The 20,290-nt window shown below is 41.2% G+C and overlaps 1 protein-coding gene across 2 annotated transcripts; it reads left to right on the top strand.

The window, feature by feature from the left end:
* The first annotated feature begins 4,285 nt into the window (after positions 1-4,285).
* Positions 4,286-18,402, top strand: RAB23 (RAB23, member RAS oncogene family). 2 transcript variants are annotated; one of them, XM_048936469.1, is made up of 7 exons: positions 4,286-4,479; positions 5,497-5,698; positions 6,215-6,300; positions 10,537-10,693; positions 12,217-12,299; positions 12,952-13,044; positions 13,930-18,402. In XM_048936469.1, the coding sequence occupies exons 2-7, from the start codon at positions 5,544-5,546 to the stop codon at positions 14,067-14,069; spliced, it is 714 nt and encodes a 237-aa protein (XP_048792426.1). In that variant the 5' UTR covers positions 4,286-4,479; positions 5,497-5,543; the 3' UTR covers positions 14,070-18,402. The 2 variants fall into 2 exon arrangements, with proteins under 2 accessions (XP_048792426.1, XP_048792427.1); XM_048936470.1 differs by lacking the exon at positions 4,286-4,479 and adding an exon at positions 4,731-4,882.
* The last annotated feature ends 1,888 nt before the right edge of the window (positions 18,403-20,290 follow it).

Below are 20,290 nucleotides of genomic sequence, written 5' to 3'. Positions count from 1 at the left end.
TTGAGTATAAAACATGGCATTTCACAGTACAAACCAGGTGAGACATCATGTAGACAAGTTTATAACATACGATAAATGCATCTCTTCCTGACCATTCCTACATTTTTCCCAAATGCTTGTGTTTTAGGTAGTAGCCATGAAATATTCAGATTGCCTCGACTTCAAAAAAGCACATCCTGAAATACAATAGTTCAATCTCTGACATTCATCTGCTATGTGGTATTTTCAGCTGACATGGTCTAAATTTCACAGACTGAATCAGTGTAACAGTTCCTAACATGGCAGCCCACACATGAACTGCATTCTATTAAGAAATATCTACAGGGTACAGCAGGCAACATCTGTCATGTGCAGAACAGTGCTTTCAAAAACAAGGATACAAAGATGCTGACTCCCCAGCACAGTGTGGTGATACCCTCTATCTTAACAACAAATTTGAAATGGTTACATGATTCTCACACAGGATGTAAATTTAATTCAAAAATAGTTTGCATACATATGACTCCTAGACAAAGCTGAAGTTTTCTGCTTCTACTAATGTGACACCTAGGAATTGCTCCACTCCTTGAAAATTTTCTCCTATAAGTAAATGTCTGGCAACAGCATTACAAGACCAGTTAGAGGGATCCACATGTGTACTCTTTATTCTAGCTCTCACCACTGCAAGTTTCAAATGCCATTGCATGGTAAGGACATCTTACTGATTGTCACAGGCCACAAACGAGAGAAAAGGTCAGGCAAGCTATTCCTCAAATCATTGGGCTAGACGGCTGTAATGCTACAATGTAATAGAAAGTATGGCAATAATAGTGGGGTGGAAAAGTCTTCAGTTGCAGCAAATAAGGACAAGCCCAAGTAGAGCTATCATGGACACAGGAATGAACAACAACAACAACAAAAAAGCTACTCACCTTCAGAAGCAGGGATCTTCAACAAGATCCCCTCACATCCACTGCCAACCCTTATATGAGGTCTGAGGTGAATCCTGGCTGCACCCTTTCCAGTCGCTCAGCTGCACTGCATGTACCTGAGGCCCCCTGTGTCAGCCCTGTCTTCCCACCAGGTGCTCAGTCACTGGTTTAGGCTGTGACTCAGCATTTCTGCTACAAAGGCCTTCAGGGGTCCCTTACAACTCTATGGATAATATGAAATATTTTCAAACTGTGACCTAATTAATGTCAGTGCCTTCATTTCCTCGTTCGGTGGCAGACCCCCCTCAAGCAGACATGACATTTCTTTCACTGGATACATAAAGCAGCAAGAGCAGAAAAGAGAAACAAGTCCATCACTGCAAACAACACTGCTAATGGCAATTTATCAGAAACTCTCAGTATGCACAATTGTAAACACCTTCAGCATTTTCTTCAGCTAAATGCACTTCCTGATGAAGTAAGCCAGAGCAAGTGCTAAAACAACACAATTCTCCAATAGACAGAACTGAATTAACTAACATGTAGCATTTCAATCTTGATGTTGTCCCCATTTATTTCCATTTTTCTCTCCTTCACACACAGCACACAGATCAAGTACTTTTTATTGAGCTTCATGGCGTTAATGGAAACAACTGTATTTAGAAATTCTACTTGTCCATCACACGATGTACTGCCTGCACCTGATAATTCCGAGTGCATCACTTGGCAACTGGTTTCTTTAACCTATTTACAACCAAGGTTCCAAGCACACCATCTATCGCCCTTAGCATGAGAACTGTTTTCAGAACTGTTGATGTTTCAGAACTTCAACTTATATATCCCTGTTATTTTTGATGGGCATTTCTAAGGTTTATATAATACTGCATTAATAATGGTAGTAGTAAACATTAGGATGGTTAGAACTACAAGAATTTTGATGCAACACAACTGAATTTCTCTGATTCTGTTGATAAAACACTCGTCACATTAACAGATATAGTGACTTAAGTACAGCAAGCACTGCATTTTCATAGATATAAAGAAGATGCTGGTTGGTGGTTTTTGTTTTGTTTTTTTTTTCTTCAGAATTTCATTGGCTGAAATGTATACGTTTTGTTGCAAAAAAAAACCCACAAACCAAAACCAGGAACCAGAGCATACAGCAGATACACTGAATTGGCTCCCTGAGAGATATCAAAACATAGCTGTGGTGACAGAGAAGTCAGCAACTGGAGGGACTCCAACTGGCTTTCCAAGGATTCTTACTGAAAGATTATTTAACATTTTTATTGATAATACAGACAGTGATACTCAAGTAAAGCTTGCCATTTAACAAACAGATAACCGTATTAAAGGATGGCATTATTTTTCTCTTATAGATCAACCTGATGTGCTTTGCAATGAAAGTAATTTAATTGTAGTTAAGTATAATGTAATACATCTGGAAAAAAATTATTATGGATTATATGCTCATGTAAAATCTGACTTAGAAAGCAGTAATCATAGGAGAAACGTGGAAAAAACTGTCTGAACAGGTGACCTTGGTGAAACAGTACAGCAAAAAGGGATTAACGTGACCTCTCAGAGGCCCATAAAGGGGAATACAAAGTAGAAGGTAGGATGCAGTCTTACCTCGGCACATCTACCACAGCACTGATCTGCTTCCCAATGTGCATAGCTGTTTATGCAAGATTACTTTAGCATTATGCACATAACTTTCTCTTAAAGTTAATGGGAGAGTTCAGTAATTCAAGGCCTTTTAGCACACAAAAGCTGTGACATGGAATAGACCTTGAGACTAGCAACCTAGCTGCTGAGACTAGCACAAACAAAACAGAATAAACACAATGCATACAGCTTAGCTGTTCTTTTGAAGCACAGCAGCAAAACGTGCTCATTGAAAAGGCATTTATTCAAGTATACACAACACTGACTCACTCTTGAGAACAAAAATGTAGCCTTGGGAGGAGATAAAGCCATTTCAGTTGTGCAAGGAAGCTTTTAACTGGTAACACCTGAGTGTTGTTTGGTAACACATGAATAGCAGAAGTGCTGGCTGGGTAACAGAAGTGGTCTCTGCAGCCAACCAGATGCGCCTTGCAATACAAAAAGGGTGTGTTAAGTCAGGGAATGCCTTTTAGTGCACCAGCTGAAAAAAAATGGAACATCCTTAGATCTTAAGATTATAATTAAGCTAAAACATACTCAATTTCATAGCATCATAGAATGGTTTGAGTTGGAAGGGATCTTTAAGATCATCTAGTTGCAACCCCCTGCTATAGGCAGGGACACCTCTCTCTAGACCAGATTGCTCAAAGCCCCATGCAGCCTGGCCTTGAACGCTTCCAGGGAGGGGACATCCACATCCTCTGGGGGTAACCTGTTCCATTATCTCACCACCCTCACAGTAAAGAATTCTTCCTAATATCTAGTCTAAATCTACCCTCTTCTAGTTTAAAACCATTTCTCCTCATCCTGTTGCTACCTGCCCTTATAAAAAGTTTGTTTATATATATTTGTTTATATAAAGCTTTGAAAACAGGAATTCAGTATACAGTGGGTAACAAAGTAAGATTATCTCACATCTTGCACGTCTCCCCACTTTATTTCCTACCAAGCTCAATTCATGTCTCAACTGTGGGCACCAGGTTTTACCAAACATGAAACAAATGATCACCACAGATAACTATATAGACAAAAGTAAGCACTTGAAGAGCACACAAATACAGCCTCTTGTTCACGTCTTGAAAAACACAAGTGGAGTATGTTTCAGAAGCAGAACAAAACCTTTAACACTTTGCACAATGCACGTTAACAGTCTATAACATTCAGTGGCTTCACAAAACAGACTTCTTACAAGGGTATGTAGTGATAGGACAAGGGGTAATGGCTTTATTCTGAAGGGGGGTAGGTTTAGATTAGATGTAAGGAAGAAGTTATGTGCTACAAGGGCGGTGATGCAGTGGCACAGCCACCCAGAGAGCTGTGGTGCCCCATCCCCGGAGGTGCTCAGGGCCAGGCTGGGTGGGCTCTGGGCAGCTGAGCTGGTGGGGAACTACCCTGCCCACAGCAGGGGGGTGGCGCTGGGTGGGCTTTGAGGTCCTTTCCAACCCAAACCATTCCCCTGTCCTAATGTCTTACAGACATGGAAAGAGTTCTAGACAATACCCAGAACACCATGCACAGAACACCATCTGGCTGTAATAATTACCCTGAGAGAGGAAAGCCCGAGGGCAGCCCATGATGCTGACAGACCCCTCGGGAGATGGGGCAGAGGCAGGCGGTGCAGGGCGGATCTTGGCGAGCTGGGCTGTACTACGGCCCCGACACCCAGCCCTGTGGGGGCATCGAGCGGAGCCGGGGGCGGGGGCTGCGGGCGGGCACCTCCCAGACAGGACCGCGGTCCTGACGGCGTTTCCGGGCGGGGGAGCCGGGATGTGCGTCCGGGTTGGGTCGGCCCCAGCGAGCGGTTTCCTCTCGTCTCCCTTCCTCCGCCGCCTCCCTCCCTCCCTCCATCCTTCCCTTCCTCGCTGTCTCCGAGGCGGAGCCGCCGCCGCTCCAGGAGTCGGTGAGAGGGAGAGTGGGGTCGGGGGGGAGCGAGGCAGGGCGGAACGCTGGCGGGGGGGTGCCTGTGAGGTCCTCGGGGAAGCCGGGCTCCCTGGGTGGGCGGCGGCTGCGCTTCCTGAGCGAGCGGGCGGCGGTGTGTAGCACGGCGGTACGGAAGCGTTAGCCGGCGGGAGAGGCGGAGGGCTGGGGCGGGAGCACCTCACGGGCTGCAGCCGGGACGGTGTTCCCGTTTCCATCTTCCCACCGAGAGGTGCTGGTTTACATAAGCCTCTCTCTGTCCGATGTGCTTGCCTGCGCCGTGACCTTTGCCCGCGTACCTCAGCGGTTTGGGTCTGTCTCTGGTTAATGTACCGGTGGGCACGGACGAAAGGAACGGAAGGGAGCGGGGCAGCCCTGCGTGTGGGGTGAGATCCTGCGTTGTGGGGCGGGAGCCTTGAATGTAGAGCTGCGTGCATCCAGCGTCAATCGGGTGAAGATTTAAACGTTTTCAAAAAGAAGCATTTTAGGGCGGGTTCTTGCTTTTAAAAGGTTTTGGAGTGGGTTCAGAGGAGGCCACAGAAGCGTTGGGAGGGCTGGAGCAGCTCTGCTGTGCAGTCAGGCTGAGGGAGCTGGGCTGGTTGAGGCTGGAGAAGAGAGCTGTGGGGAGGGCTGAGTGCAGCCTGACACCGCTTGAAGGGAGCTTACAGGCAGGAGGGACCAGCGTTTTTACACAGCCTGATAGCGATAGGACAAGGGGAAAAGGCTTTAAACTAATTTAATTTGAGGTTAGATGTTAGGAAGAAATTCTTTACTCAGAGAATGTTGGTGCCCCATCCCTGGAGGTGCTCAGGGCCAGGCTGGGTGAGCACTGGGCAGCTGAGCTGGTGGGGGGCTGCTCTGCCCACAGCAGGAGTTTGAAACTAGATGTTCTTTAAGGCTGTTCTGTGATTCTGTGGTCTTTGAGAATCCTAAGGTAAAACCATCTTTCCTCTTCTGTTCACAGTATTTTTATGAACGCAGCTATTTATTTTGTTTACAGGATTGATAGATTGGTGAATAAGCCAGAGAGGCACCTGAGCTGCAGAGATGTTGGAAGAGGACATGGAGGTGGCCATCAAGGTGGTAGTGGTAGGAAATGGAGCTGTTGGGAAGTCCAGTATGATTCAGCGATACTGCAAGGGGATCTTTACAAAGGACTACAAGAAAACTATTGGTGTAGATTTCCTGGAAAGACAAATCCAGTATGTATCAAACAGATGTCATGCTATGTAGTTTTACATTCCCCTCTGTTTCTGTTTGTTCTCTTGTAATCCTAAGATTGACGGATACTTGAAACACAAGGCCTGCAGTCTCTAAAGCTAAGTCAAGGGAGCTGATTTTTCTTTTGAACTGTGGTAAAAAATTTCATGAACTCATTTTTCTCTTACAGATTTAGAATTGTAAATCAAAATTAAAATTTTGAACCTTTCTTATTCCAAGATTTTTGACTAGTTTCTTGTGTGCTCTACCATCTGTTGAGATTTTCTCTTTTTAGTTATTTGAAGTGGAAGTGCTTATGATAAAACATTTGCATGATTTTATTAACTAACAATCTACGCTACAGATTTAGTCTTCATCATGGTATAGTATGGAGTAGAACCATCACCAATACTAAGTTTTTACTATGTTAAATTAACATTATTTTTTAATTGTAGAGATGGAAATGCTTCTATGCCAATTGCTTTGTATTAATCGCAGAACCATGTCATTTATTTCAGAGTTAATGATGAAGATGTCAGGCTAATGTTATGGGACACTGCAGGTCAAGAGGAATTTGATGCAATAACTAAGGCCTACTACAGAGGTGAAAATACCATGTTTGGTAGTTGGTTGGGTTTGGAACCTGTCTTTAAAATATTTTCCTATTTCTGGATTAAGAATTTCAGTAATTCTTTGTGTTTGCAAAGTATGTTTAGCTCCCCTTTTTCAGTCTGTGAATGTATTTCCCCTTTATGTGCAATCTTCTCCATGATTAAGTGCCTTTTTATACAATATTGTCCTTTGAAAAAAAGCATAGACCAGAACAAGGCAAATGTCTATACAGAAACTCCTACATAATATTTCAAGCAATCTAACTCAAAATCAAACTTAATTTGTTTTATGTGATGACCTATTTTTGATCCAATATGCTCTCTTAAAATAACTGAAGACAGTTGTTCTGGAGTTTTGGGTGGGAATTCAGGTTGTGACTGATAGTTATGCCTTAATGTTCTAGGGTGCTACAGTTTTCTGAGCTTTTTGTATTTCCTGGTAATTTTGATTAACTACTTTTTTAAAAAGTAGTATTTCCTGCTGTCCCTTGTGATTGTTGGCTATCATTTCTTCAGCAAAAGAAACTTCTATTTCTTTCTATCCTCCTATGAAAATAGACCATTCTGTTGTTTTACAGCTAACAAGTTGAGCGTATAAATTTCAGAAGGTAGGACTTGATTATCTTTGAGCTTCTTTATCACTTGTTTCAAGCCAAAGCTTTTTTCTCCTAATGACTGTCAGTGCCATGCTAAAGCATGGAGTATCAATCTCCTCCCTTAGCATCAAAACTGGTGGTTTAAGAAATAATCTGCCTGGAGATCTTGATGTCTTGCTGATGACTCACGGTGCAGGTAGAACTCTGCCTTTGAGATTTTTGTATTGAAGAGGCTGTTGTGGAGCAGCAGGTAGTCATCCTGTGGATACATGTTGCAAATTATGCGATGGATATCTTAACTATGCTGAGCTGTTCGATGCAGTGACTATTCTGCACTAAACTTTGAAGGACAAGGGAAATTTTAAGAGGCTGGAATGGAATTTCTGTTTAGCAACAGGTCTGCAAGCACAGTGTTATAAAGCTAAAGATCAAGTTTACTTTGTAAGTACAAGGATTTTGGTGCATTCTATTGCTGATAAGGGGAGGATGCCTGTAAGGAAGATAGAGCAAGTGTTGGCTGTTACTCCAAGGTCTGCACCTCGTTCAGATCTCTGTCCCACTGACTGCTATCATTACAGTGAGGGTTACATACTCTCCTGGAACATTGTGCATTGTCTGTTCTTCAGGAATCAGGTGCTTATCCATGACAATACAATAAATGCTTCTGTTTCTGAGCCCTTGTCCAAGGACTGAATTCATTCAGCCTAGCAGAGGAATAAATTTAGAGCTGACACCAGATCTGTCATGTGGTTTTATTGTCCAGGTGATGATGTGCAGCCAGCACTGCTGCATACCTATGATCATGTACCATGCCAGGACTCAAGCCGTCCAAAAACTTAAATTGAAAGAGTTGAAGGAAGCTTTGTATATGTATATTTTTCTATTTTGTGCTGCATTCATTCATCTTCTCACAAGTTACACTTTTTTGTGTCCTGTGTGAACCAGGCATTCTCTCAGCAGGTTGGTGCTTCATTTATATGCTAAGCAAATACACAAGTGGCTGTCATTAGCAGCAGCATGCCTTGCGTTCACTCTACAGATCTTTCAAGGTAGTATTGATGACTTCTTACTGCTTGCATTCTCCTCCAAACACTACCACTGCTGCCTTGAGCAGACACTTGGTAGGTTTTTGATGGAAGGGATGCATCTTACTCATTAGTCTGCTATTCAGCTGCTTGTAAGTAAGGGCAAGAACAGAAGAGTGAAACAAATAGGTTCCAGATATAAATTCTTGTGTGTGTGCTCATCCTTGTGTTCATCTATGGCAAGGAATTTCTTTATATGTTTTCTGTTATATAATCAGTGTGTTGTTATAAAAGGAGAAAATATGGTTACATAGTCTATGAGGATGATGCAGTTTGCTGAGCATTTTTGAGGCCCCTCAGCTGTCAGGCTTTTGCTCTGCTTGCATCAAGTAGAGATGCTGGTACTAGTGGTATTTTTTTCCTGAATCAGCCTAGGTATGGCTGTCTGATCAGTGAGTCCAGCCAGCTGAAAAACCTTCTTAAATAACGAGATGAGGATTATCAAAGTAGTAATCACACAGAAAGAAATCCAGTGTCCTTTTTCCTTAGTACCTGACAAAGATTTATGAAACAGTTTCTTCCAAAAGAACTTTAAATATGTGCAGAAGACCTGCTGGTTTCAGCTGTTCTGTTTCTGTCTGATGTTGTCCTGTGCCTTTGCTACTGGTATTTGTTGTTATATGCAACCTCTCAAGTAGTGTAGGATTCCATTTGGTGTGGGTCAGTGAGATACTAATGTTATTGACCCTCTTAGATGCTGCCATTTACTAAATATAGAATGGTGTTTATATGCCTAAATCCTGTTTTTTTGTGTGTTTTTTTTTCTTTTTTTTTCTGGAGCTCCTACACAGATATTATAGTTTCTTAAACTTAAATTGATAAAATATTGAGTATTTAGCAGTGTTCTTGGAAGATGAAAAGTTAAAATTTAAGTTTTTACAGAGAGTGTGGTGAGGTGCTGGAACAGGCTGCTCAGAGAGGTTGTGGATGCCCTGTCCCCAGAGGGAGACATCTGTTCAAGGCCAGATTGGATGGGGCCCTGGGCAGCCTGGTCCAGTGTTAAATGGAGAGGTTGGTGGCCCTGCATATGACAGCAGGGTTGGAGCTTCGTTGATCCTTGAGGTCCCTTCCAACCCTGGCCATTTTGTGATTCTATGAAAAGAATGGACCTAGTAAGGCCTCTGTCCTTTTGCTGAGATCTGAAGCCATATTAAAGCCATGTTTTATTCTCTTCTTAAGTAAGTATTTTTCAGAATTATTGGATTAGTAAATTCTGGCATTTCTTAGAAGCCAGCGATCAAAACCTCCAGCAGAAGTTTGGAAGTACACCATTACATGCGTGTGTATCATTTGCCATTGTTGACACTCTGGTGTAGTTGATTATGAAGGACACTTTGTTGAAATAACTTCCTGGCAGAAACCTTCAAATATTGGAGTCTGGAAGGCCCCAAAAGCATCTCACTGTGACTCCTAGTTAGACACCATTGTATGATTCTTTTTAAAAAGCACTATGGCCAAGCTGACTATTATCTTCACTGTCCCTGTCCACTGCACTGTAGAAGCTTTACATATAAACTGAATAAGGCAATATGATGTTGTAAGCCACCCTCTTTTTACTTACAGAAATGCTGGGACTTCTCCCTCTAAACTTTATTGCCACGTTATTGCTGTGTTTTAGCATTCAGAAGGAATGAATGGAAAGAGAGCTGGAGTAAAAGTTCCTGGAGTGAAAAACTCCATTTGTTAGTCTTAAAACTGAGCAAGGAGGTGCTTGCAGGTGGTGAGGGCCCTTCAAACATTCCCGTCTCTAGCAGCTCCAAGAGCTTGAGAGGCTTTATTAATCTCGATGGCGAGATGATGTGCAAATTCAGTAGTGACAAAGTAACCAGCCTTGGAAGGAAAAATAATTTGCAGATACCTTGCAGGGTCTTGAGTGGAAGCGCATCAGGTTAGAATATGATGTGAACACTAGGGAAAACAAGCAGATTTTTAAAATACAAGTAATGAGATAGAGAGGATTATGAAAGACTGCATTGCTGCTGTTTGCTGGTAGAGCTTAATCTGGAATTCTGAGGGTAGTTTTTATTCTGTATAAAACAAATTCAGAAGGGTCTTAAAGACATGTGAGTGTTTAAAGAATGTAGGAAAACTTCCATTAAGGTAGACAAGCTGGGGTTATTTCAAGTTCTCTGACTTTCAAAGTCCAAATTACTGTAGCATAAAGAATAGCATGAACTGCACTTTACAGATATTGAAGAATGAATAATATTTGCTGTTTTGGCACCCACCTAAGCTATCTGAAAAAGTGAGCAGTAAGCAAACTTCTCTTTCTCTTTTTCCAGTCTTTTCCAAAACCCTTCCTCTTCCTTCCCCTGCGCACGTGCACCTTGTTGGAAATGGTTTGAAGGGTAGCTGAGTCTGGGCATAATGGTGGAAATAACATGGCAGCTTAGTGCTTTTCATCTGGGGAGTTTCCTAATCATTGGCTCATCACAGGCTGGTGGCAAAAGGGGACTTTTAGTGGAGAAACCTCTCGTACTTTACATATATTCAATATGATTTTGAATGTTGATTTTTATGCATTTGTAATCAGTCTGTGTATTTTTAGGAGCCCAGGCCTGTGTTCTCGTGTTTTCTACAACTGACAGAGAGTCCTTCAAAGCAATCCCTACCTGGAAGGAAAAAGTGATGACTGAAGTTGGAGACATTCCCACAGTTCTTGTGCAGAATAAGATTGATCTTCTGGATGACTCTTGTATAAAGAAGTAAGATTTTTATCTCCTCCTTTAAAGAGCAATGTATTGCCCCTCTATACAAATGCTTAAAAAAAGTCTGTGGGAGTTCATAGAATGAATCATAGAGAAGGGGTTGAAAAGGACCATGATGATCATCTAGTTTCAACCCCCTGCCACAAGCAGGGCTCCTGGTGAAGACTTTGGTCTGTAGATTATCAAACCAAAGCCCAGCGTCCAGACATGCCTTGGAAGCACAGGTGCTGGTATTCCTTCAGGAGTGCAGTTACTTGGGCAGATGTTTGCCCAGGTAGGAAGCTTCTCTCAGCTTTATTCCTTCTTCTGAAATAGCAACCTGAAAAATGGAGCAAAATCACCAAGAGTTTCCTTGTGCCACAATACGATTTTTTTTTTAATCTAATCAAAAATCGTAAGACTATGTTAACTTCCTCTCCTGCTAAAGCTTACTTCTGCTGCTAAACTGCTGTGCATTGTGCAGTTTGATTAGTGAAGGCCTGCTGAAATGGTCAAGAGGTTTGAAACAAGCTGTTTGAATAAGTATCTTAATATTCTTTGCTCTGCTTTCCTTCAGTTTGTTTTTATTGCTCATTTTTATCAAATATTGTAACTATAGAAATCTGTGTCTGTTAATATTCTCAAACTGACTGTTGCTGATGCTGGTTGGTTATATTTTTATTTACAGATTTTACTGTCTGTTCATTCTGCCTCTGTCTATATGTTCAGTTTCATTACCGCCATAAAATTAGCTTAACAAATGCTAGCTTCTATTTGCCACAATATAATATCCTTTGGAAAACATGTCATGATTTATCATTCTCCACTTTGTTATTGCTACCATCTTCCTGAGAGGTGTGCATTAATTCTTCTTTTTGTCATTTCCTGCACTGGCTTGCTTTATTCTGTTTGCTCTCACTGATGACATAAGTCAGCTTCTACTCCTTCTGCAAAGAATACTGAGGATTTTTCAAACAAAAAGCAAAATCACATTTTAACTCCTCCTGTATTTCTGGCACATCACTCGTGTTTTGTTCTCTGAACGCACCCTCTGCCTCAGTAGCTCCATCTTTCTTGATTTCCTGTAGTGAAGTTCTCATGTTTCCTCACCTTTTCCTTAAAATTTAGCACAAATTGCCTTTCCCTTCACAGAAAACAAATAACTCTTCTGCTTTATTTAAAAAATTAAGAAGCACTTTTTGTTTAAATTGACTTTACAGTAGTAATTGTTCTGTTGTAGTGATCTGTTAATTGCAGCCTCTTTCTTTTTTATTTCACTGCCAGCCGCCTTAGGACCCTTGGGAATAAAGTCAATAAACACTGCAATGCAATTGTTTTTGTTCCTTACAGTACTGCATGTAAAATACCACGAAGAAATTAAGAATCAGCATTTTTGTTTTGACTGAGCTTCTTAGCTTACTAAGTTACCACATTCACTCTGACACAAAGTGTTTTGTCTGTAAGAGCAAATGCTAGAAATCAATATTTATGATGACAAACAATAGAAATTAGTATTCATGGAGTCGTTTTCTGTTGTGCAGCGAAGAGGCAGAAGCACTGGCAAAAAAGCTGAAGTTAAGGTTCTACCGAGCTTCTGTGAAGGAGGACCTCAACGTAACCGAAGGTAGGAGGCAGGCAGAGGTGCTGTCTGTCCTGTCCTCACTGTATCTCCTTGTTGCTTTTGCATGCTGTTGGCAATCCTTCTTATCTCTTCAGTTGCTTGATATCACTGTGACATGGCAGTTTCTTTGTGTACATGTTTCCCTTCTATTTCATGAATGATGCAGGGCTTCAATATTTAGAAGTGCCGATGTTTTCTGGGCTTCTTGGCCCTACTGACTGTCAGTGAGCAGTGGGCTCTTAAAAGTGCATACATAGAAGCTCAATTATTGCAATGTACGAATTGTTGAACAGATTAATTTGTGATTGATTGTTAATAGTTAAGAAACAATTTGTATAAATTATTTCATAGTTCAGTTATATTAAAATAAAGTACACTAAAATTAGAATCTGTTGCAGTGATTTGTCTGTTGGTGGTACCTTAGTAATTCCCAAGTCTCACTATTTAATGCATATATTCAAATCTGGATTGACATTGACTCGTTTGGGTCCTGGCCAGGTACGTCGGCCTGCCAAGAAGGAATCCTTAGATTGTGTTAAACCTGGTGTGTGAAATGGGCTTTGGTCAGCAAGCAGCAGTTGATATTAGGGTGGTGTTCCTGATATAGGTATTATTTTTAAGTGTACTCTGATGTACCTTTTTTTTACCATTCCAGTTTTTAAGTATTTGGCTGATAAATATCTTCAAAGGCTCAAGCAGCAAACAGCTGAAGAACCAGAACTAGTACATACAAGCAGCAACAAGATTGGTATGTATGCTGTAAGAAATCACACGCACACAAACACAAAACTCCAAAGACTGTATTTTATGTATTTTATGCCATCAACATTTGTGGTCTCATCTGCTGCCTTAAGGAGTCATATGGTGGTTGTGGTCTGATAACTGCCTTCCTGTCTTAATATGTCCTCTCCTTTCCTTTTGTAAAATAGCTCTGTGACTGCAGTTACAAGATTGCCAAATAGCTGGAGTGAAGTTTCTAGCTAATGTTTGGCTACTGTCCTTTTATTAAATTCTTCTAAATGTTGTCTGAGGATTTGAGAAGGGGTATTTGCTGGGTTTCTTTAATGCAATTAGTGTTGGTGTCATTTGTTTTGGTAAAAGACTCACTATGAAAGAATTTGGCACATAATAAAAAGGTCTTGTAAACTTTGTCTTGAGTAGAACAACACCAAACTTCTGCAGCCCTTAACAAAGCCTGAGTTTCTTCATTTTCTTTAAATCACTTCATTTTTATTCAGTCATTCTTCCATAGCTTTATCCCAGCAGTTTCTAACTTCAAAATGGCTATGTTTCTGTGTATTACTCAGCTAAGCATAATTTTGTTGCCATGCAATTAGTAGCATGCACTTACTTGGATGAGTGCACGTGCTCCCTTTGAATTACACACATACACACAGGTGTTGTATACTAGCTTTAAATACTGCCTGGCCAGTCATACCACCTGGCTCTACTTCAAACTTAGTTGCAAAATTGACCAGAAAAACAGGTAAATGTTTTGGTTTCTTGTTTTGTTTTGTAGATACCTCTGAGGTGAACTACCATGAGTTAGTAACTGGTGCATCTTAGGTGTTAATGTGTTATACTGCAGGGAGGGAAGAAATACAAATGCTCTTCTTGCCTTCAATTTCTGTAGGTGTTTTCAATACAGCCATTGGGAGTCACCCCAACCAGAATTCTGACACCCTTAACGGCGGAGATGTCATCAACCTCAGACCAAACAAACAGAGAACCAAGAAAAGCAGAAGTCTTTTTAGCAACTGCAGCATACCTTAGACTGCTTTTGGAGGGAAAAGAGAAGAGTAAACGTGAATGGGATCAAGTTGTGCAATTGAATGCAGAGTAAAGCTTTAGAGGTATTTTACCAGTGCTTTAGCAAATCTTGTGCCTATGGGATCCTTGCTTGGTGGATTTATCTAAAATTGCTGATGCAGTGTTTTTTGGTGTGTAGAGTGAGACACCTGGCGGCAAAGCGCAGAACTGTGGCTGCCCCGTGCACTTTTTTAACAATTATTAAGCAAACTTCTCCATTTTGAAGGAATTATTTATAGAGCTATAAACTAGGCTTTGCAGAATTGAGAAGCACCTGTAAAGTAAAGATAATACACACACATAGGTACAGACTGTAACATTGTGGCCCAAGATAAACAACTTCATGTCTAAATTTCAAAGGAAGTGTCAGCATTGGTTAGCCAGCACACTAAGAAGTTAGCAGAAGAGCAAAGTGAAGACATCACATTGTATGCCTTTCTCTGTTAGCGTGGATTCTGGTGGTTCTGTCAGTTCGATATGCTCCTGTTACATGTATGTTTGTGAGGTATGTATGTAAATGTTGGGTATGAATACTTTTGCTAAATTCGGGTGTATTCAACACGTGGAGGTCAGCTACTGATGATGAAATAGCATCTTCACAAGAATTTTTCCTTTTAAAATGTTACCTTTCAGATGAGGCTTTCCCAGCTGCTGCTGTGTGTGTTGAACTTGCTATACTTGGGCCTGAACGCTTAGATTTAAAAATAGACAGTGCCAAAAACGCTCCTTCTTTTTACCTAATGCTGCATTGCAGATGTTCTTGTAAGTTTGGCTTTCCTCAGTCTTAACAGGTTGATCAAATAAGTGTTTGACACTAATAGATATCCAGATGGAACAGTCATATTCCTGTCCAAGTGTGATTGCTGTGTCCTGTACCATCCATGACAAAGGAACTTGCAAGGTGTCACAAAATACTTATCTTCTTTGGAGAAATTTCTTGTAGTCCTGCAAACCAGGTTGCAGAGGATCCAAAACACACAGCTAATTACTGATTTGCAGTAATGAGACATTCCTTAACGTTGTTGCTGCTACTTACAGAGAATCTAATTCTGCAAGATCGGAGACATGGCAAAACAATTTTCAAAGTACGTAAGTAATTTTATAGAACTGATTTAGACATTTAGGAGCCCAAATCAAAATTAAAGAGATTTGGGTTTAGGTTCCTAAATCACTACGGTGCTCTTAAAAATGCTAAGCAAGATATCTCTTATTTACCAAAAATAAACACTTTTTAATCCTCTACAAGAGCATGCATGCCTTTTAGAAATACCCATTTTGTTTACATGGTTTTGTATTGTATTATATAATTTTAACTTTCTAGGATTTCTATATCAAACCTGCCAGTGACAAATGCAAAATATGCTGCTTGAAAAAAAAAAATCAGAATTTTAATAGTTTTTTAAACAGTGTATGAGAGTGAGAATGACTCGACTGATCCTGTATATTTTTGGAGGAAGGACTTTTCACTGTGTGAATTCATATAGGAAGCCTGACTTATTTTATTTCTAAGTCGATGAGGATGAGAACTGTGATGTACTCTTGTCCCACTGTCCGCAGGGAAAGAAGTGGGTGGCAAGTTGTGCACAAACACTACAGATCTCTGAACGCTGTATTTGATGTTTACTCTATTAGACTTTCTACCGAGTACCTTTGTGTCTCTGGCAAGCTGCCACAGCATCTCCAGTTGCTGGCAAGAAGGCGGTCCTGCAGGCGCTTGGTACCCTTTGCTGTTGCAGCAAAATGTGTTCTTCACCTGAACGTTTCCTGTATTCTCTCTTGGATAGATGCCTTTATTTTTAAGAAGTGCATTTAATCACTGTACGTATGTATAAATGGAGTCAACTCCTACTTGTAACGTTTTAGGTAAGGAACTTAAGGTATGGAAACAAAAAGACCTATGATTGTACATAATGGGGCCGTCTTACAACTTCAGGATGTAGGGTAGAAGGTGTGCATTAGGAATTTTGTCAACTGTTTTTAATATGGAAACTTTTACGTTTCATTGTCTGTTTGAGAGTTTAACCATTATATTTGTTTTTCCTGAAAAAGCATACGAACTCACAAAGTGTCTGAAGCATTTTTCTTGCCTTGTTCGACTTTGTACAGAGTACTGAAAAATCTTTATGTGTAACAACCATTTGTACTGACACATCATTCATCAGACATTGTATGATTACATAAGCCATTTGTACTGAAGGTCCTTTGCTATAAACTATTTCAAGAGTGAAAACTCAATGGAAATTTTCATAGATGAGAGACTTGCTACATTTAGGATACACTGAAATTTAGTACACACATGCTTTCATCTAGGAATATCTGTTTCAGGTGCTGGGCAACAGGAAGTTTGAATTTCACTCCCATCATAAGCTGAAGTGGCTCCTTCTTTGTTGTGATTTGCAGTGCTTAATTTCCACTCTGACTGAGGTGGAGACTGTCCAAATCAGCATTTTTTCTGGAGATTACTCTGCATAAGCACTGCTTCAAAGTGTACTTTTTATCCCTGTAGTTTTAGTGTGCAGATGTGAAGCAGATGCCTTGCATGTGGCAGGCATCCATATGTATCCATGCCACTGCTCAGTGGGAGAGCCGTTTGACTTCTGGATGAGGAGACGTGCCGACACTTCCGGCATTCATGTTGTTGTGTGTGAATAACTTTAGTTACAAACATTGCCCCCTCCTCCATTCAGTGGTCTCATGAAAACGCCATGTTTTAACCACCCTTCTGTGCCTGCAAGGTGGAAGAGAATACAATCCTCTGTGACACCTGCGGCAGGTCAGCATTCTGTGCTCTGTGCACACGTGCCTATCACAAGTCAAAGTTTTATTCTTAGAGCCTGAGCTAAGTGAACTCCTGTTATCCACCGACATCTCTTAGTAGCTCGCTGGATATTTTATTTAGCTCTTGGCAAAATTCTTTGCTTTTAGTTGATAAAGCTAAGGTGGGTAGAACACTTCAGTGAAGTAAGCATTCACTAAAGGGCCCGACTCTAAAGCATCTGCTGCTCCCACATGACATCCATTCAGTGAATGGGTGCTCTCCTGGTGAGTGAGGCGTCGTTGGGTGCACAGCAGCAGTGCCAGGGATGCATTTCCAGCTAGAAATAACAAATCTCAGAGTTGTAAGATTGGGCACGTTGAGATTTTTGGGCTTGTCTGAAGTGGAATATTTCTTTTTATGTCAACCACACACACACACACACACACACAATTCTGGAGTTTCTTATTTTCAGCATTACTTAAGGTGAGATTTACCCTTTGTGATCAAAATGTCCAAATTACTGTCAGTCTAATTTCCTGATTCATTTTGTTAAAACCAGTCTCTTTGTTGTTTTCGATGTTGGGCACATCTGACGTTTTTCTTTGCATCACTTCTGTAGATGAACATTATTCTAAAAGGAATTGAGTGGCTGAATGCATTGTATGGCTTTGAGGTTACACCTGGGTGCATGCACAATGCCAGTGAATGAGCTAATAGCTACCAGTTAATGAGTAACAGAATTAATTACTTGCACTGCCAGAATGCAGGAATTCAGTCATATATCAAATGAACAAACCTGCTGCTTGGTACCTAAGTCCCTAAATCTAATCACCAGCCTCTGGCTAAGGCTGTAGTTCCTGAAATCAAACTGTATGCAAAACAGAGAGCAAGAGTCGGTCCAAGAAGCTTGACTTCATCAACACCACCATACCTCTGGTAGGAAGTGACTATTGCACGTATCATTTTTTTATGCCCAAGTGGTATTGGCCGAAGAAAGTACTTCTGCTAAATGGAGCATCCTAAAAGGTAATCAAAACTCATGGCAGAAAAAAATGCAGGAAGTACCAAGATGAAAAGTGCTGTGGTAAAACGTGAGAAACTCTCAGTTCCGTGCTGAAGACAAGGTCCATCTGAGCCACCTCCCGACCAGGTGCACCCTTGTGCTAAGCTTGCTCTCAGGTTTCTGGTAGGAGGGTGACACTGATCAATAATTTGTGGAGTGAGTGGTTTTTCCTCTCCTGACGCAAGCATGGCTCAGCAACCACCTGAAGTTGCTAAAAAACAAACACAACAAAAGCAAACCCAAAGATCTGGGCCAGGAGAAATGCTGTTGTCATTGCAAAGATAAGGACTCATTGCTACTAATACATGACTGAATCTTACTGGCAAGTTCACGTGATCTAAATGGCTAAAGCAGATGTGTACATAACTGTGTTTGTCACCTTCACAAACTCAAGTAAATGTAGTATATTTTTAGAAAAAAACTCAACCTATCTTTCAGTAAATTCTCAAGTGGTAAAATAAATGTTTAAAAATGAATATTCTGTGTATGCTGTTCCTGTAAAATTCCTACAGGTCAATTCTGCTGCTCCTGTAAGTGACACTGGTTGTTGTGTTGGGTGACTTAAATGTTTCTCTGAGTACTGCTTGATCTGATTACACATTGCTGTTTTTGTGGTCATATTAAAGTGTCAGTGTATTAAATAGCAAGAAATTGTTGTAACCCCTCAGTTGTGCAACCAGTGTCTGCCCAGAAACCTGTGCCCATGTCTACTTTGTACACTGCCAGCAGCTGGGATCCAGGGGAGCACAGGGCACAGGCACCCACCCACCTCCTCAGAGCAGCGTGGGCATCCCCAGCCAATCAAGACATGTTCACTGAGCTCCTGCCTCTTCTTTTTATTCACACAGAACTCCAACAGAAAATATGGATTCTGTTCTGCTCCCTGAGGACTTTTTAGTTTTCATAATTGATCTGGCTAACAGTGACGGGGCTTAAATTAGCAACCTATTAATAGGTCTGATGCATTTTCTGAGCGCAAACAGAGGTAACCAGTGCATTGATTTTCATGCTTAATTTCATCTAAAGTAAAATAGAACTCGTGGCATCTGTGTCTGCCTCTTACTCAGGTATCTCAGGAATCTGGAAAGTAATACAGCGCTGCTTCCTCTTGCGTGCAGTTTAGCACACACAGAAACCATGTACTTGCCTAACACCCCATTCAGAATTATTTAGCAGTGTTGGTGTGTTTAGCAGTGTTTTAGGGAAGCAGAAATGTGAGAAAACTCACCTGTTTGTGCTGAGCGTTTTGAGGTCAGAGCTGAGTGCTCACCTGCTGTTAAGCGAAGGCCTCATGAAGACTGAAGCTGTCACACTGTTGAGGTGGGGCTTTTGCGTGCTGTGCAACAGCACTGTGCTCAGCTTTGGAAGCCAGATGGCTGCTTGGGGCAGCTTCTACTGCCAGGCCCAAGGTAACCACCAGGAACAGCCTGGTGCTTTCAGTCTTGTTTTCAGGACTGACACAAGCTGGAAGGTGGAGCACAGCCTTGTTTGAGTGCTCAGGAAAGAAAGGGCAGCTTCACTGCCTTTCTTACACCCAGTTGTCTTATGCCTGCTGAGCCTTATCAACTGTTTTCGTTCTGACGACAGATAGTCCTTAAAAAATAACAACTTTAATACATTTTTTTTTCTTGGTTTCTATCACTTGTGTTGCCAGCTATGTTTGGCTGCTTTAAGCTTCTTTAAAAGGGATGTATGTTGGAGAGCCAGTATGAAAGGAGCAGAAAGCATAGCAGATATTTTTGCCATGGCTTACAGCCGTGTAAGAGACACTTCAGACAGTACTGCCAGCTTTAAAGCTGGATTGTTCCGTACCATGGGATCTGTAATGGATGAGGCATGTCTGCTTATAGCAATAGTGGATGTGTTCCTGAACCTGTGTGGTGCTGATGACACAGGGTTTGGGAAAGTGGAAGGCAAATTGGAAATGATTTAACAAAATAACGAGTATCTTAAGCCAAAATAAGTTGAGTCTACACTATCATCTCAGCTGCTGAGGTGATGATGACTTCATTTTGTCCTTGAGTTGCTTTGTTTTCATTGCTTGGCTTTGCTAGCCAGTTTTACCAGTGAGTGAGCGCTATAAAAACACTTGTAGCAATTGATGCAGGGAAGAGGGTTTCAGTAGGAGAGAAGAAAAAAGCCCTCCTGAATACCCTATAATGGCCATAAAATATATATATATGTATAAATTGAAAAAATATTCTAAATATCTCTATGCTATTTTCAACGTTAAGTATTCCACGTTGCAATTTCTGAGAACCTTTCATGTATAGTTATAATTATTGTGGGAAGTAGGCACAGTCTCATAGCTGAAGACATTTGTAGGTCCCCACCTCAATGCCACCTTCTGCCCACGAGCGGCAG

Source organism: Lagopus muta, chromosome 2, assembly GCF_023343835.1.
Source record: "Lagopus muta isolate bLagMut1 chromosome 2, bLagMut1 primary, whole genome shotgun sequence".
Classification (NCBI taxonomy): Eukaryota; Metazoa; Chordata; class Aves; order Galliformes; family Phasianidae; genus Lagopus; species Lagopus muta.
The sequence above is the reverse complement of the archived record's forward strand: the minus strand, read 5'-3'. Positions and strand labels throughout refer to the sequence as shown.

Bases quoted from the DNA above. Each gene is read 5' to 3' on its own strand.
- RAB23 (XM_048936469.1), top strand. From the start codon at position 5,544: ATGTTGGAAGAGGACATGGAGGTGGCCATCAAGGTGGTAGTGGTAGGA. The intron at 5,699-6,214 runs GTATGTATCAAA...CATTTATTTCAG, and splicing joins TTCCTGGAAAGACAAATCCA to AGTTAATGATGAAGATGTCA. The intron at 10,694-12,216 runs GTAAGATTTTTA...TCTGTTGTGCAG, and splicing joins GATGACTCTTGTATAAAGAA to CGAAGAGGCAGAAGCACTGG.